The following is a 15,848-nucleotide window of genomic DNA, read 5'->3' on the forward strand; positions in this document are numbered from 1 at the left end:
AAAGTTAAAACTGCTAAGCAAAAGACAACATTAGCCCAATATTTTAAAGGGGCAGAAGGTTTTTTTTAAAGAATCCTCAAGTGTTTTAGGATCATATGTTCTACTTGTTACTCATATAAAGGTAAAGATTATAATTTTGCCTTGATTATAGAGATAAACATATTTGGACAGTAGTTACATGACATATGACATGGTTTTTCCACCAGCATGGTGCTTTTACTTGGACTATTGTCATTTTGCTGTTTCTGCTGTTGTTACTATGAAGATGTTACATTTCCCATTTCAAATGGACTAATTACATTTCTTTCCTGGCCCAAAGTGATAGGCAAATGTTCTCTTCATATAGATTCAAGTTTATGTTCAGTATATCTCCCTCTATCTTCTTAATAAACAGCAAAATAGGGATGTACAATTCACTAGCCTGAGAGGCCAGAACAAACAGATTTTGTGTCTGGGCTATTATTTTTATTAATTCATTTATTTATTTGATTTGAATGTTTTGGATTCTGCATTCATTTATAAAATGACTTATTACTTAAAATTCTTTGATTTGTGCAGTGATTTGGGCAGTGTTTCAAATGCTTTTTTCACCCTAGCAAATTAGCACATTATAGATCTACACAGGTCATAGATCTGCACAGTGTCACCAACTACACTGAGTGCGAGGGTGTATGGCTGTATTTGGAACAGCTTATTTATATAGGTAACAAAATAGGAAGATTTTATATTATATTTTAACTAATAGTTGTTTTCTCTGAACACAAATTATTTTGGCAGTTTAGTTTTGGGGCGGCACGGTGGCTCGGTGGGTAGCACTGTTGCCTCACAGCAAGAAGGTCCTGGGTTCGATCCCCAGGCGGGACGGTCCGGGTCCTTTCTGTGTGGAGTTTGCATGTTCTCCCTGTGCCGCATGGGTTTCCTCTGGGAGTTCCAGTTTCCTCCCACAGTCCAAAAACATGCAGTCAGGTTAATTGGAGACACTGAATTGCCCTATAGGTGAATGGGTGTGTATGTGTGTGTCTGCCCTGCGATGGACTGACGCCCTGTCCAGGGTGTTACTGTGTGCCTTGCGCCCATTGAAAAGCTGGGATAGGCTCCCGCACCTCCCCCCATCCCCCCCGACCCTAATTGTACAGGAGCAAAATAAGAGTTTGCACGGGGGCAAAATAAGAGTGAAAGGTTCATAGAATAATCAGCGTGATGCATTTCACAATAGGCAGGTGAATTGGTAACAGGTGAGGTAAGTATGATTGGGTATAAAGGGAGGATCCACAAGCAATGAAGGATCGTGGCTTACACTTTTGTTACAGTATTGTCAGTTCTAAAAGAACATTTCTTTATGCAAGATTGCAGATAATTTGGTGCTTTGCCAAATCTACTGTTTATCATATTGTGAAAAGATTCAGGGAATTTCTAGAGATCTCAGTTCATCTAGGTCCAAGACAGAAACCATTCTGAATGTGCGTGACCTTTGCATTGCATAAGAAACCATCATTCTACTCTGCTAAATATAGCCTTATAGGCTTGAGAGTATTTCAGAAAATCATTGTCATTTACCACAGTCCAACATTGCACCAAGAAATGCAACCTGAAACATCATTCAATTCTACATCAATTATAAATCAGCTGTACATCAGTTCTATGCAGAAATGTCTTTCAGTTCTTTAAGCCTAAGCTCTTCTCAGATTATCCAAAATAAAAAAATACAGTGAAACTGTTTGCTGTGGTCAGATAGGTCCACAGTTTTGCTTGTTGTTAGGAAAAATGGACGTCGAGTTCTCTGTGCAAGATGAAAAAGGACCATTCAGACTATTATTAGTAAAAGGTTCAGAAGCCAACATCTGTCATGATATGGGGGTGCATCTGTGCCAAGGCATGGGCAGCATTGATTTGAAGGCGTATATTGGGATTTTAGAGAGACACATGCTGCCATCAAGACAAGACTTTTCTCAAGAAGTCCATGATTATTTTAGAAAGATGATGCCAAACCGCATTCTGTATACATAGACACAAAATGCATGTGCTTAACTGTCCTGCCTGCAGTCCAGATCTGTCTCCTATTTAGAATGTATGGTGCAGCATAAAGAGTCGAATCAGACAATGGCACACACACACACACAGTTGCAGAGGTGCAGTGAGGGGAATAAATATTAAAACCCTATTTCACAATTTGAAGTTGCTTTGGATATAATCATCTGTTCCGTCATCAACTGTTGTAAATGTCATGTCATAAAATTATGTACATAAATGTATAAGTGGGGCGGCACGGTGGCTAAGTGGGTAGCACTGTCGCCTCACAGCAAGAAGGTCCTGGGTTCGATCCCCAGGTGGGGCAGTCCGGGTCCTTTCTGTGTGGAGTTTGCATGTTCTCCCCGTGTCCGCGTGGGTTTCCTCCGGGTGCTCCGGTTTCCTGTGTTTGATATAACCTTGTGAACTGATGAATCTTGCGTAATGAGTAACTACCGTTCCTGTCATGAATGTAGCCAAAGTGTAAAACATGTTGCTTTTTTTAATCAAAATAAATTATAGTGCTGAATGTTGTTTTGTGTTTTAGCTCTTCAAAAACCCATCCTGGACCTGTAGTACACATCAGTGATAACCCCATGGATGAGGGAAAGGTAAGAACCTCATGGCATTTCAGTGTATTTGGTGCTGGCCTTCATAATATTAGAGTTCCCTATTCTAAGTATTTTCCTGAATCTTTCTGTATGTTTTGTAGCTTTTGATTGGTTTTGAATGTGGAATTGTTGTGCTATGGGATTTAAAATCGAAGAAAGCAGACTACCGCTACAATTATGATGAGGTATAATTCATCTTACATATACACACACCTCGCACTTGCACATTTATTCTATTTGATATGTGTGGGCATGTTTGAAAGAAGTGTTAAAACCAGAGGGCTTGTTTCGATCTCGTCTGTCTGACAACGCTCTGTGTGTGAACAGAATGCATGCCCGAGACTGGAAATAATAAAATGTGATTGGTTGAACATGTCATGTTAATTTCTAATTCAAGTTTCGGCAGAGGAAAGAACACAACACTGATCATATTAACATTATCGTTGGTCTATCGTTGGATAAATAAGGATGATACATGTAGAGCAAAGAATAAATTAACTGCAAGTAACTACATTAATTTGTGTTCTTGTAATTGCCTGGCTTCGTCTAAAGCCAAATAAGCAAATAAACAAATAAAATGAATTAGTATTAGTTTGTTTCATCATCAATAATAAAAGTAATACATGGTTCTATGTTTTTTCAGTGTGTAAGTATTCCCTGCACATTAGACATGATGAGAGTTGTGCAATTAAATCTGGTTTAGATTTATACATGTGTCTCTGTGTGAAGATAATCTTGCAATTATGACACCCTTCTTTAAATCCTGGGTATGGAGAGTAGTCTAACCAAGCGTGTAAATGACATTCAGTTGGACCCGTGTTGAAGGGGGTGTGATGGTCCAACTCTTCTAGATCAGGTCGGGGGTTGTGCAAGCTGCAGAGGATTTACACAATCAGGGATTGGAAGAGACTATATTTGGAGATAAAGGGGGGAAATCTGAAAAAATTAAGAATGCATAGCAAGATTTGTAATAGCTCTCATGAATATAGTAAAACATGTCCAGGTCCACTCTTGTCAACTCACCTTTAACTTCAATTTTGTTTAGGCAAGGGGTCTAAAATGGCCATGGCAAAGGATTGGGTTTTTGCTCATTAAACAATTTTTTTTAACATATGGACTTATGTTTTGGATTCTTCTGCTGGGAGAAGTTGTGGCTTCTTGGCACAGGTTGGCAGAAGGTGGTGTCTAATTATAGATGTAGTTTGTTGACAGGAGGGGGCATCTAATTATAGATATGTTTACTTAGTGAACTTTAAATGCTACCAATTTCTGAAAATCCTCACCTGTGTATTTTAAGAAAAATGTTTCCTCTGGTCTTCTTTTTAATGCATTAGGGACAAAAACACTTTCCTCCAATCATTCCTCCAGGCAGATTTTTTTAAAAGAATTCTATTGTCTCATACGTCTTATTATCCTAATATGGGCATTTCAGGCATGTAGGTATTTTATAGCCATTTTTAAAAGGTTAACACGTTTTTGTCATGTAATTTGTGTATTCTGTTATCTTCCCCCTGACTAGGAGAATTTTGCCTCTGCAGTTCTGTATAATAAACCATTAGATGAACCTAAAAGTGTCATTGGTTTGATGTTTTTTTCATAAAATGAACTTACTTAAAGGTTAGATTTTCTCATAAATGTAGTGTGAGACTAAGGTTCTTGACTGCAGAGATGTTTAAGGACCCCCGCCCCCATCCTTACCAATAGTTCTTGAGCTAAGTGTATTCATGCATGCATTTCTAAGGCACAACAGTTATTCAGGTTTCACAATCTATTAGTCATGCTTGTGGTTATATGATGCAGTCACATTCATGTGTCTGTTTTGTAGCAATTTCCTTTTTAGGTCTTCCTTACACACAAAGCATGCTCACAAACTAATGTTTGGTTAAGGCTAATGGTTGAATCTATTTTTTATTTTAGCATTACTTTTAGTTCGACTGTGATTGCACTATTTTGGATGGTCTGTGTTTGATTTCTAATTCATTTTTCTGGGCCTGTAGGCGAGCCACTCTGTGGCCTGGCACCATGAAGGGAAACAGTTTGTGTGCAGTCACTCAGATGGTACACTTACAACATGGAATATACGCTCTCCCGCCAAGCCAGTACAGATCATTACACCTCATGGTAAAAGTACAATCCACGCATTGCATGTTCTCCCATTAGACCCAGTGCTTAAAGGTAGTGCCACATGTATAACCCAGTGTAAAGGTAGGCTGCTTAAGGTCATTACTTTAAAAATAACTGAATCAGGGTTCTAAAAAGATCACAATAAATTACATCCACACTGTTAATTTAAAGCTTCTGTGGTGTGTGTTTACTTTACTAGGCAAACAGCCTAAGGATGGAAAAAAGCCTGAGCCATGCAAACCGATTCTAAAAGTGGAATATAAAACAACCAGAGCAGGGTAAGGTTTGGCGTGAAAATCATTGGTAGATTTGTGTAATGCAAATTCAGAATTTGCTGATCTTCGGGTGAGTGGACATCTTGCACTTTCACCTATTTTTTGTTGTGTTGTGTAGGGATCCTTTTATGATACTGTCCGGAGGTCTTTCATATGATACAGTTGGGCGCAGGGCCTGTCTGACTGTAATGCATGGGAAGAGCACTGCCGTACTTGAGATGGACTATCCCATTGTGGATTTCTTAACTTTGTGTGAAACTCCATATCCGAACGGTAAGCTGCTGATTTGTCTGTCTTGTATCTAGTATCTGTGTGAGTATCTAGTATTTCGGCAATATTTTTATCTGTTTTCGACATTTTACTTATGATTTGGGTGTGCTGCTATTATTTATTAGTCATAAATTATTCTTATGTGCTTTTTTCCTTGAATTATAACCAATTCAATCATTAATTAATATTAAGTCCATCACCACTGTCTGACAGTTTGTGATATTCACAATATTAATGTCATGTTTCTGCTGAAATCAATTACACAAATATCTATAGAATATAATTTAAGGAAGCTATTAAATGTTCCATAACTTTTGTTTTATACATAACATTATTTTAGTCGATATATGTATTGTAAATACATTTTCATTTTCTTTTTCTTGCATAAACTTCTCCCCTTAGACACCCCCCCAAACACACACACACACGCACTCCACCCTATTTTTCTCTACTTCTACTTTCAGCTACTCTCATATTTAGGGGCTGCCACAGCAAATCTGTTGACATATCAGACTTGGCAAAGTTTTACGCCAGATGCCTTTCCTGATGCAATCCTCCTATTTTTATACAGCCCTGGGACTGGCAATGAGAGTGCACTGAAAAGTTCATCTCCCAGTGGCTAAGCTGCTTTGGCCATTTCCCCCTCAAACATTAGCCGATCGTGTTTTTGCAGACACCCAACTGGCCAATAGCATTGCTGAGATTCTAACCCTGGATCTCAGCAGTTAGTGAGCTAGCATATCTTACTGCTGCACTACCCAAGCACCAGCAACCCTCCCTTCAGTATATATGCACTATATGGCCAAAAGTATGCAGACACCTGACCGATAAGTTTGTTTTTCTCAAAGAGTATTTGTGATGTTGAATTTGTGATTTTGAAAGATGCACTAATCTCAAATATGTCTTTTTGGGCCTTGCTTTATAATGGTTGTGGCTAAAACACCTGTTCTTAATAATCATGAGCATCGTGATGTGAAAGTTAAATTATTTGTGTATATGTAAAGAAGTCAGTTTTACTGACCAAAAACCCCTCCAATATTTAAAACTGATGTCACAAAACTGGATTGTGGTTTGTCATAGTTGTTTGAGGTTGTTTGAGGTCATGATCTCATGATCTCAATGAATTGCAGTTAGCTCAAATAATTGCATATGGGCAGTGAAAATAATTTTAAATGAACATTTTAACCATCAGGGTAGATGGCATCCCTTAGACACAGAGTGAAATGCCAGCTGCGGAATTGTTACATTATTGGCGAATGTTAATACTGTAAAACTAAATACAACTAGATAAGCGATGCTCGGGTGGCACAGCAATAAATCGTGCTAGCCCACTACCACTGGGATCCAGGGTGTAAATCCACAACAGTACTATCGGTCGGTTGGGCATCTACATATAGACATGATTGGCTTTGACTAAGAGTGAAAGTGGCCTAATGCCCCACAATAGATTGGTGTCCTATCTAGAATGTGTTACTGCATTGTACCCAGTGATTTTGAGGAAACTCACTGCAACCCTGACCAGACATGAAAATTAACTTAAATAAAAAAATAACTAAGCAAACTTTTTTATGCGTCTTTTTTTCTCTAGATTACCAGGAGCCTTATGCTGTAGTTGCCCTGCTAGAGAAGGATTTAGTAGTTATTGATCTTGCACAAACTGGGTATGTATTTTTTTATATAAAATTTATAAAATATACGTACAATTAAATATATAATCAATTTTAACCATGCCTTTTTTTGCAGGTACCCTATTTTCGAGAATCCATATCCTCTGACTATTCATGAGTCTCCAGTGACATGTTGCGAATACTTTGCTGACTGTCCAGCTGAACTCATCCCTGCACTTTACTCAGTGGGCCTTAGGCAAAAGAGACAGGGCTACAGTAAAAAGGTAACAGCACATTCTTGTTATTAGTAACATTTGTTTTGTTAAGTGCTGAAACCTGAAAATCTGTATTAAATTCCAGGAATGGCCTATAAGTGGTGGAAACTGGGGACAGGGCTCACAAAGTTATCCTGAAATTATCATCACCGGGTGAGTTTTAGTCTCTTTTTTTTTCAGTTTGTTGTGAACATACACACTGTTGGCCATTTTTATTTTAAATGAAATAAAGGGATTTATAAATAATTAATATAGGATGTAATCATGTATGCATTTGTATCGTTTAAAAAAAAAAAATGAAATACAGACACGCTGATGGATCAGTGAAATTCTGGGATGCTTCTGCACGTGAGTGCATATTGTTTTAAACCTTGCATGTTCTACTTGTTAAACAAATACTGAACTTTTCTTTGTAAACTGAAACTGCCTGATGAAATTGTCGCTTGTCTTTCAGTAATGCTGCAGGTGCTGTACAAGCTTAAAACAGCCAAGGTTTTTGAGAAAGCACGCAGCAAGGAGGAGAAGCCCAGCACTGATATAGTGGAGGAAGACCCTTTTGCCATCCAGAGTTTGTCCTGGTGCCCAGAGAGCCGCATGCTTTGTGTGGCTGGAGTTTCTGCACATGTCATTGTTTATAGGTTTAGTAAACAGGAAGTTACCACAGAGGAGGTTCAGGTATGACACACACAACACATTGGCTTTTGTTTAGTAAGCAGTTCAAGAGTACCACTATTACAGTGTTCTGAATAGGCCTTCATCAATCTTTGCTGGTTCAGTTAACTGCACCTTTACTCACTTTCACTTATGTTTTCTTAAGATGCACATTTAAAAATGTTATGGGAATATTCCGCTAGCACATCAGCACTGAGATTCTGAACAGCCTGGTTCGGCTACCAGTCGTCTTGGCGTCACCTAGTGGGCAAAATTGGCAGTGCCTGCAGGCCTGACTAAGTGGGTGGGGTCTTTAAACGCTGTTCAAGGACCCTGGTTAGCAGATCGAGGCGCCTGTGCAGAAGTGGATGAGCAAAAAAGAAGGGGACTGCGCATGCATTGGAGGGGGAGTGGAGCAGACAAATATACCCTCCTCAAACGCAATCGGGATCCCCAGCAGCAGAAGTTTAACTGGCTATGCTAAATCAGGAGAAAAAGGGAGAAAGTGCATGAATAAATAGAAAAAAATATGGGTGTTGGTAAAGGAGATATGTCAGCTGAATTACACTGTATTAAATTTTAGGTCTGCGCCTAATGATTATTTTGATAATCGATTAAAAGCACAATGCTGTCTAACACCTTACCCATAAAGAAAATGATATATTATATATACATATAGTCCAGTGGAGTCCAGCCATGAAGTGTCTTTATTGTCCTGATGAGGCTGCCAAGGCCTCTGGTCTAAATTTTGGCATTCGCCCATGAACAAACAGGTTTGGTACTTCCGGAGAATACTCCCAATGGTGCCTATAGTAATTAAAATGTTCTTATACCCATTGCCCATTTGGTGCAATGTGTCTAAGATTTTTTGGCACATGTGGTTTTCTTAAAAATAATAATTGTTACTAAAATAATAATATGAACAAGAATTTGTTACAAACGGTCATTCTTAAACATAGGGTGTTATTGTCTTTCTGTGTGTGTAGCTGCTGGAGGTGCGTATGCAGTGTGAGATAAATGATGTGGACTCTCCGGATGGTGGAGGAGACCAAGCATCAGCTGTGTCCACGCCAGGAGCTTCATCTAGTCCTCAATCAATCACACCTCATACACACCTATCCACCAGCAGCAACAACTCCTCTGACGGTCTGCGGGACAATGTGCCCTGTCTTAAGTATGGCTCTTGTTTACTTTTATAATAGTCGTTTTGTTCTTTAAATGCTTTCTTTAACAAATCAACCATATTTATACTTTATGTTCTTGTCATCTTGTTTTTTCATTACCCTTTGTTTCAGGGTTAGAAGCACTCCACTCAAGCAGTCTCCAGGCTACCAGGTGGAACTGGTCATTCAGTTGGTATGGGTCAGTGGGGAGCCACCACAGCAGATTACCAGCTTGGCTGTTAACTCTGCTTATGGCCTGTAAGCCAGTTATTTATATATTTGTATTATGCATGTGGTGGAATGCTGTGATAAGAACATCTAAAAATAGTTACAAATTGCAACAACATTTTATACCAGGATTTACACCTATAGTTTGTTTTGATCTGGTCCAAATCAGTTGATGAGTTAGCTTTGAGCATTTTCCCCATGATTCTGTTTCTTTTTTACACAAAGAAAAATCTAAGTGCATCAAAATGCACGACAACAAACTGTGAGAATGTTCACTTTACTTATTGGTCAGAGGTGGCTGAGGTGGGAACAAGAAAGTAAATACAGGACAAAGGCCAAATGGCAAAAAATTTGTTTATAGCTGTGGTGAATATCTGGGCAATATACCAGGCTCAACTGCATCAGCAGAATGTCGAATTCACTTTGAGGATATGTCTTGAAAATGCTGTACTGCTTCAGACTGCGAAGATGATGTGCTGTCTCAGCCAACTGAGCAGAAAAAGGAAGCTGATATTGAGAATGTACAGTGACATGCTAGTTGGGTCAGATTAAGGTCAGACCATGTGCTCACCACAAACAAAAATCTCCAAAGTTTGTTTGGGACCGAACCAAGACCAGCTTCTCTTAAGGGTCTCAGTTCAGTTGTTTTGCTCCGGACCCAGGTTTGATTACTGTGTTCACACCTTCCAAAAGGAATCACACCAAGGAGGAAAATGAGCTCTGATTTAACTGGATTGAGTAGTGCAAGTGTTATAACACCCTCAGTATCGTCTGAAACACTTCCATGTACCTTTACAAATTTAAAACAAGCATATAGCTGTGATGTCCTGAAAGGCGTGGTATTGGGTTGTATGCTCATACAATGCATTTCTCCATTTCTCTTCCTGCAATAGAGTGGTTTTTGGTAGTGGGAATGGACTGGCTGTGGTGGATTACCTTCAGAAGACTCTGTTGCTTAATGTGAGCACAGCAGAGCTGTACGGCTCCTCTGATCCACACCAGAGACAACCACGCTCACCCCGAAAAGCCAGGCAACCCTCTGGAGGTAAGCATGGCGCTTTTTACACATTTTATAGCCAGAGTATTGTTTGTCATCTGTACATAACAGAAAATACAGTTAGCACAAATAGTGAGGTGATGTTAATGACTGTTTCATGTCTTTACATTGTCTTTTTTCTAAGCATTTGTTCTTGCTTTGCACTCTCCAAAGCCCTAGGAAACAAAAGCAGTCTACAACAAAGTCTCACATGAACCTACATAGGTCAAAATGAATTGATAAATGCCAGCAAAAGTGTTTTCTATGTTTTCCCCCATCCCAACTTTTTTAGAATGTGCAGGCTTTAATTTAGTAATTAATAAAAAAAAAGTAGGGCAGATAGAATGACACATTTACATATGAAATTGTACAGTACAATGAAATGCTCAAGGGCCCATCAGTGTCTGTGTGGCAGCTGGGTTTTGAACCCACAATCTTCAAGTTGATAACCCATAGCTCCACCCACTAGGCTATTACTGTCCCCCTAGCACATATGACCATATATTTACAAAATAGAATGCAGTGAATAAAGTAAAACATCTCTTTTTTGTGTTTTTGGAATGGGGGTTATACATAAAAGTAGCTAATAGATACAAATACATTCAGCTGGATATCTGTTTCTCTTATGTTCGCCCTGCAGGTTTTAAATAAAGTATTTTGACTGTAGGTTTCTCAAAGCTTTTGACCTGCCTGTAATGTTTTTCTCACCTTTGTGCTGTTGGTCTCTCTTTGTGGTTTTGTGAAGAAAATCTACATACAAAGTCTTGCATGCCTGGCTTTTCTTGCTTTTATTCTGAATCTGTGAAAACACTGCACTCTTCTTATCTCAGTAAGTCTTCTGGTACCATCGAGCATTTGTTTTTCTCTTTCCGTTCATTTGTTGTTGTTTTGTCTTTGTTTAGTCTCTGGTTGTGGCATTTATTATTGTTGATTGATTTCACCTTTCTTTTTTATTGTGATTGTATCTGAATGCACACAAATAATCTAAAAAATCTAATTTTACCCGTAATGCTGCTCATAAAAATAAACCATGAGAAACACAATCCAGTAACATTTTGGTATCTTGTGTATGGCTACTTTAGGCTTACTTCTTTATGAAGTATTTAATATTTAATAATTTAAAAGAATTAAAAAAGCCTCCTTGAATCAGATCATTTACTCCTAGTCCTAACAGAACTTGTACTTCACCACATAACCTGAAATTATTAGTGTGACATACACAAAGTTATTTTTCACACCACTGTATGTTCCCACTAGGTTTTTGTGATGGCCATGATGGGTCTGCTACCGCAGAAGACCGATGCAAGTCACCTACATCAGGTAATTGTCTTTTACATTGTGTGTTTTTTCAGCTTGTATATTGTTGTCATTCTCTTAACCCCAGTGCTTGTCATGTTTTGTAGCATATGTGTACCGTATATTGTAGGAATTAACAGCTGGTAAACATGACCAGGCACTGGATGATGGCACATGATTATAATACATGATTATATGAAATGTATGTCACTGCATAGGCTCTGACTCATCTTGCCAATGTGACAGCAATGATGACAGCAAACACAATTTTCTTGAAAAGGGTATGGCATTGGCCTTTTCACTCTTATCATAGGTTTGGTATTGTTTACACTATAGGTACCGTATTTTCCGCACTATAAGGCGCACCGGATTATAAGGCGCAGTCTCAATTACGGGGTCTATTTCTGTACTTAACACATACATAAGGCGCACCGTATTATAAGGCGCATGCTAAAACATACGGTCTACAAAAAAAAGGTAACGGAAGCAAAGGTGGCGTGGCGGAGGTAAGCGTACGTACTGTACGTATTACGTAATGTTCTCTGATTGGTTTATCGCTGCCAGCGTTTGTAGTGTACGTATTACGTCCCTGTGTCAGCGGGAAATGGTCCGATAGTCAATCAAGAGGAGCGCTTACCAAAGTCAACAACAACATTTTTACAGATTTTGGAACTCAGTGCACACATAAGGCGCACCGGATTATTAGGCGCACGGCAGATTTTTGAGAAAATTTAAGGCTTTTAGGTGCGCCTTATAGTGCGGAAAATACGGTACTTCATATTGACATGTTTTAATACATTTACAGTTAAGTGGAAAAGCAGACTGATATCAAAGAGTGTTGCCAATGACTTTGGTAGTGTATGAGCTTTTTATGCCTTAATATAACTTTCTTTCCACTAATACACTGGGATTAAACTGAGCAGCTCATCAAAATAACATTTGTGCTACCCAGTAAATTTAGTGCAAAAATAGTGATCATTGCAGAACAATATTACATGTAAAGATATTTCTAGAAAGTGGGTTAATTACAGACTTAAATGAATAATATTGTTTTGCATGTCAGTTTGGTGTCTGTAATTTAACTGGAAAGCCAAATGTTTCTCTGTTGTAGCTCATCAGATTTTTTTCTTGACAACTGGGTCCAAAATGTTCAATTTATTACTAACTTCCTTATTTAGTCCTTTTGCTTCTTGTTTTTTCTTGTAACTCACCCTGTTTAACATTACAGGCTATATTCACAGGATGGTGATGCATTGCAAGGGTAACACTTACTTGTACAGGCCTCTGTCACATCATAAAAATGCCCAATGCAATTTCTGTACTGGAATCTTGACACAAATATCTGATGCATTAAATCTCTCTCACAGTCTAATAAGCCATTTATGATTCTGCTTGGACGGTGCCGGTTCTCACTTTTAATTTCTCCATGCATGGCCTAATTACAATGTAACATACTTGATCCATTATGAGCAAAAGTGACTCTCTACAAAGCTACTGTACAGTTTATGACGAATGATTTGCTTCTTGATTCATCTGTTTCCTAACTTTAACACCTCCTTTCCTTGAAGCTAAAGGGAAGATACAGAATGAGTAGTTTGTTTTGTTTTCTTGATTTTTTCAGTCTGACCAGAAATTTATTTTTAAAACACCAACTTCTGTTGAGAATTATCATGTGTTTTTTTCCAGCTAAGATGTCATGGAAATTTAGCTTGGCTGCTGATCATAAACAAGATGGTAAGCCTGAACTTTTGCTGTGTTTGTGTGCATATATAAATATTTTAAGATATACTACGAAATAAAAATGGCATTTTAATGATATGTACTGAGTGGTTAAAATGTGCTGGGTAAAAAGGCATAGTGGGTTGTATGTGTGAGTGTGTTGGTTAATGAGATTGTCAGTGTCTCTACTTTGCTCCTTTTGTTTTTGTACACTGTGTAAAAGGAATGTTACGGCGGCAGTACTCTCTTCCTATTAAGAAACGTATGTGTGATGCGAAGAAAGAAGTGTTAAGAAGAAAAACAACATCTCTTCACAGGACTCACTTTTTACCTTATTTCAGTGAGTGGTCCTGATCTGGCCTTGCAGGGGCTGATCCAGACTGACTCTACTAACTAATTTCCTCCTCTGGTGTTTGCTGTGATGGCTTTAATTATCAATCTTACTAACTTGTGTTTGCTTCTGTAGCTACACAAATTGTACCAGCAATTGTACCACACTTCGTAATAATTTTGGATTTTTAACCTACAACCAAAGCCTGATGCAATTATGGATACAAACATAATCTATCAGCTAAATGTAGTCAGCTGGTCCACACAGTTCTGGTGTCAAAAATTACTTTTTTTCCTTGGAGCTAAAAGGATAATGTTATTTAAGTATGAAAAATCTGTGACTGCTATTAGATCTAGCTTCATAGCACACATGCAGATTTCAGACACCAAACGCATCTTGACTGACTGATTCATTTGGGTTAAATAACAAACTGTGTAGATTTGTTGTTCCTGCCAGACCTTTTCTGTAAGGACAGACTATTCATGTTTTAGTAATTAAAAGCTGATTACCTTTAATAACCAAACTGCTCTTCCATCTTTTTATTTTGTTAATGTCATCTGTTGACAGGAAAATAATAGGAAAAAAATAAGGTACAGAGAAATGACAAAATAACAGAAACCCATAATAATATTTTATCCTTAGGCAGCTACTAAGGATCAACATAAATCTTATTCTTTTTGAGAGGTAGTGTTTTATTTTTACCAGTTTGTTTATTCATTTAATTATTGACTAATAATTTATTGTTTATATTGACCATTGGTAAAAATCATGATAGTTATTATGTTTAGTGAAATTATGTTGTATAAAAAGATAAATATACACTGATCAACCATAACATTAAAACCACCTCCATTTTATCAGCTCCACTTACCATATAGAAGCACTTTGTAGTTCTATAATTACTGGCTGTAGTCCATCTGTTTCTCTGCATGCTTTGCTTTCACCCTGTTCTTCAATGGTCAGGAACCCCACAGGACCGCTACAGAATAGGTATTATTTAGGTGGTGGGTCATTCTCAGCACTGCAGTGACACTGACATGGTGGTGGTGTGTTAGTGTTTGTTGTGCTGGTATGAGTGGATCAGACACAGCAGCGCTGCTGTAGTTGTTTTTAGTACCGTGTCCACTCACTGTCCACTCACTGTCCACTCTATTAGACACTCCTACCTAGTTGGTTCACCTTGTAGAGGTAAAGTCAGAGACGATCGCTCATCTATTGCTGCTGTTTGAGTTGGTCATCTTCTAGACCTTTATCAGTGGTCACAGGACGCTGCCCACGGCATACTGTTGGCTGAATATATTTTTGGTTGGTGGACTATTCTCAGTCCAGCAGTGACAGTGAGGTGTTTAAAAACTCCATCAGCGCTGCTGTGTCTTATCCACTCATACCAGCACAACACACACTAACACACCACCACCATGTCAGTGTCACTGCAGTGCTGAGAATGATCCACCACCCAAATAATACCTACTCTGTAGTGGTCCTGGGAGAGTCCTGACCATTGAAGAACAGCATGAAAAGGTGCTAACAAAGCATGCAGAGAAACAGATGGACTACAGTCAGTAATTGTAGAACTACAAAGTGCTTCTATATGGTAAGTGGAGCTGATAGCATGGGACAGTGTGTGTAGAAACAAGGAGGTGGGGTTACTGTTATGGCTGATCGGTGTGTGTGTGTGTGTGCGTGTGTGTATATATACAGGGGTTGGACAAAATAACTGAAACACCTGTCATTTTAGTGTGGGAGGTTTCATGGCTAAATTGGACCAGTCTGGTGGCCAATCTTCATTAATTGTACATTGCACCAGTAAGAGCAGAGTGTGAAGGTTCAATTAGCAGGGTAAGAGCACAGTTTTGCTCAAAATATTGCAATGCACACAACATTATGGGTGACATACCAGAGTTCAAAAGAGGACAAATTGTTGGTGCACGTCTTGCTGGCGCATCTGTGACCAAGACAGCAAGTCTTTGTGATGTATCAAGAGCCACGGTATCCAGGGTAATATATATATACTGTATATATATATATATATATATATATATATATATATATATATATATATACAGTGTATCACAAAAGTGAGTACACCCCTCACATTTCTGCAGATATTTAAGTATATCTTTTCATGGGACAACACTGACAAAATGACACTTTGACACAATGAAAAGTAGTCTGTGTGCAGCTTATATAACAGTGTAAATTTATTCTTCCCTCAAAATAACTCAATATACAGCCATTAATGTCTAAACCACCGG

The 15,848-nt window shown here is 38.4% G+C and overlaps 1 protein-coding gene across 7 annotated transcripts in view; it reads left to right on the forward strand.

Annotated features, from left to right (window-relative positions):
• stxbp5b (syntaxin binding protein 5b (tomosyn)) overlaps nt 1–15,848 on the forward strand; it is a 49,456-nt gene that overhangs the window by 22,109 nt on the left and 11,499 nt on the right. Inside the window, exons 6-23 of one of the 7 annotated variants that reach the window (XM_063008093.1) lie at nt 2,555–2,618; nt 2,720–2,803; nt 4,616–4,739; nt 4,942–5,020; nt 5,136–5,290; nt 6,876–6,948; nt 7,031–7,178; nt 7,255–7,322; nt 7,477–7,517; nt 7,624–7,844; nt 8,807–8,994; nt 9,116–9,241; nt 10,105–10,256; nt 10,993–11,076; nt 11,505–11,567; nt 11,762–11,824; nt 12,349–12,396; nt 13,230–13,277. In XM_063008093.1, coding sequence (XP_062864163.1) covers nt 2,555–2,618; nt 2,720–2,803; nt 4,616–4,739; nt 4,942–5,020; nt 5,136–5,290; nt 6,876–6,948; nt 7,031–7,178; nt 7,255–7,322; nt 7,477–7,517; nt 7,624–7,844; nt 8,807–8,994; nt 9,116–9,241; nt 10,105–10,256; nt 10,993–11,076; nt 11,505–11,567; nt 11,762–11,824; nt 12,349–12,396; nt 13,230–13,277 — 1,829 coding nt within the window. Of the gene's footprint in view, nt 1–2,554; nt 2,619–2,719; nt 2,804–4,615; nt 4,740–4,941; nt 5,021–5,135; nt 5,291–6,875; nt 6,949–7,030; nt 7,179–7,254; nt 7,323–7,476; nt 7,518–7,623; nt 7,845–8,806; nt 8,995–9,115; nt 9,242–10,104; nt 10,257–10,992; nt 11,077–11,504; nt 11,590–11,761; nt 11,825–12,348; nt 12,397–13,229; nt 13,278–13,485; nt 13,603–15,848 lie in introns of all 7 variants that reach the window. The other 6 variants (XM_063008091.1, XM_063008092.1, XM_063008087.1 and 3 more) reach the window with 6 other exon arrangements.

The sequence above is a fragment of the Trichomycterus rosablanca genome, chromosome 13 (assembly GCF_030014385.1).
Source record: "Trichomycterus rosablanca isolate fTriRos1 chromosome 13, fTriRos1.hap1, whole genome shotgun sequence".
NCBI classification, from domain to species: domain Eukaryota; kingdom Metazoa; phylum Chordata; class Actinopteri; order Siluriformes; family Trichomycteridae; genus Trichomycterus; species Trichomycterus rosablanca.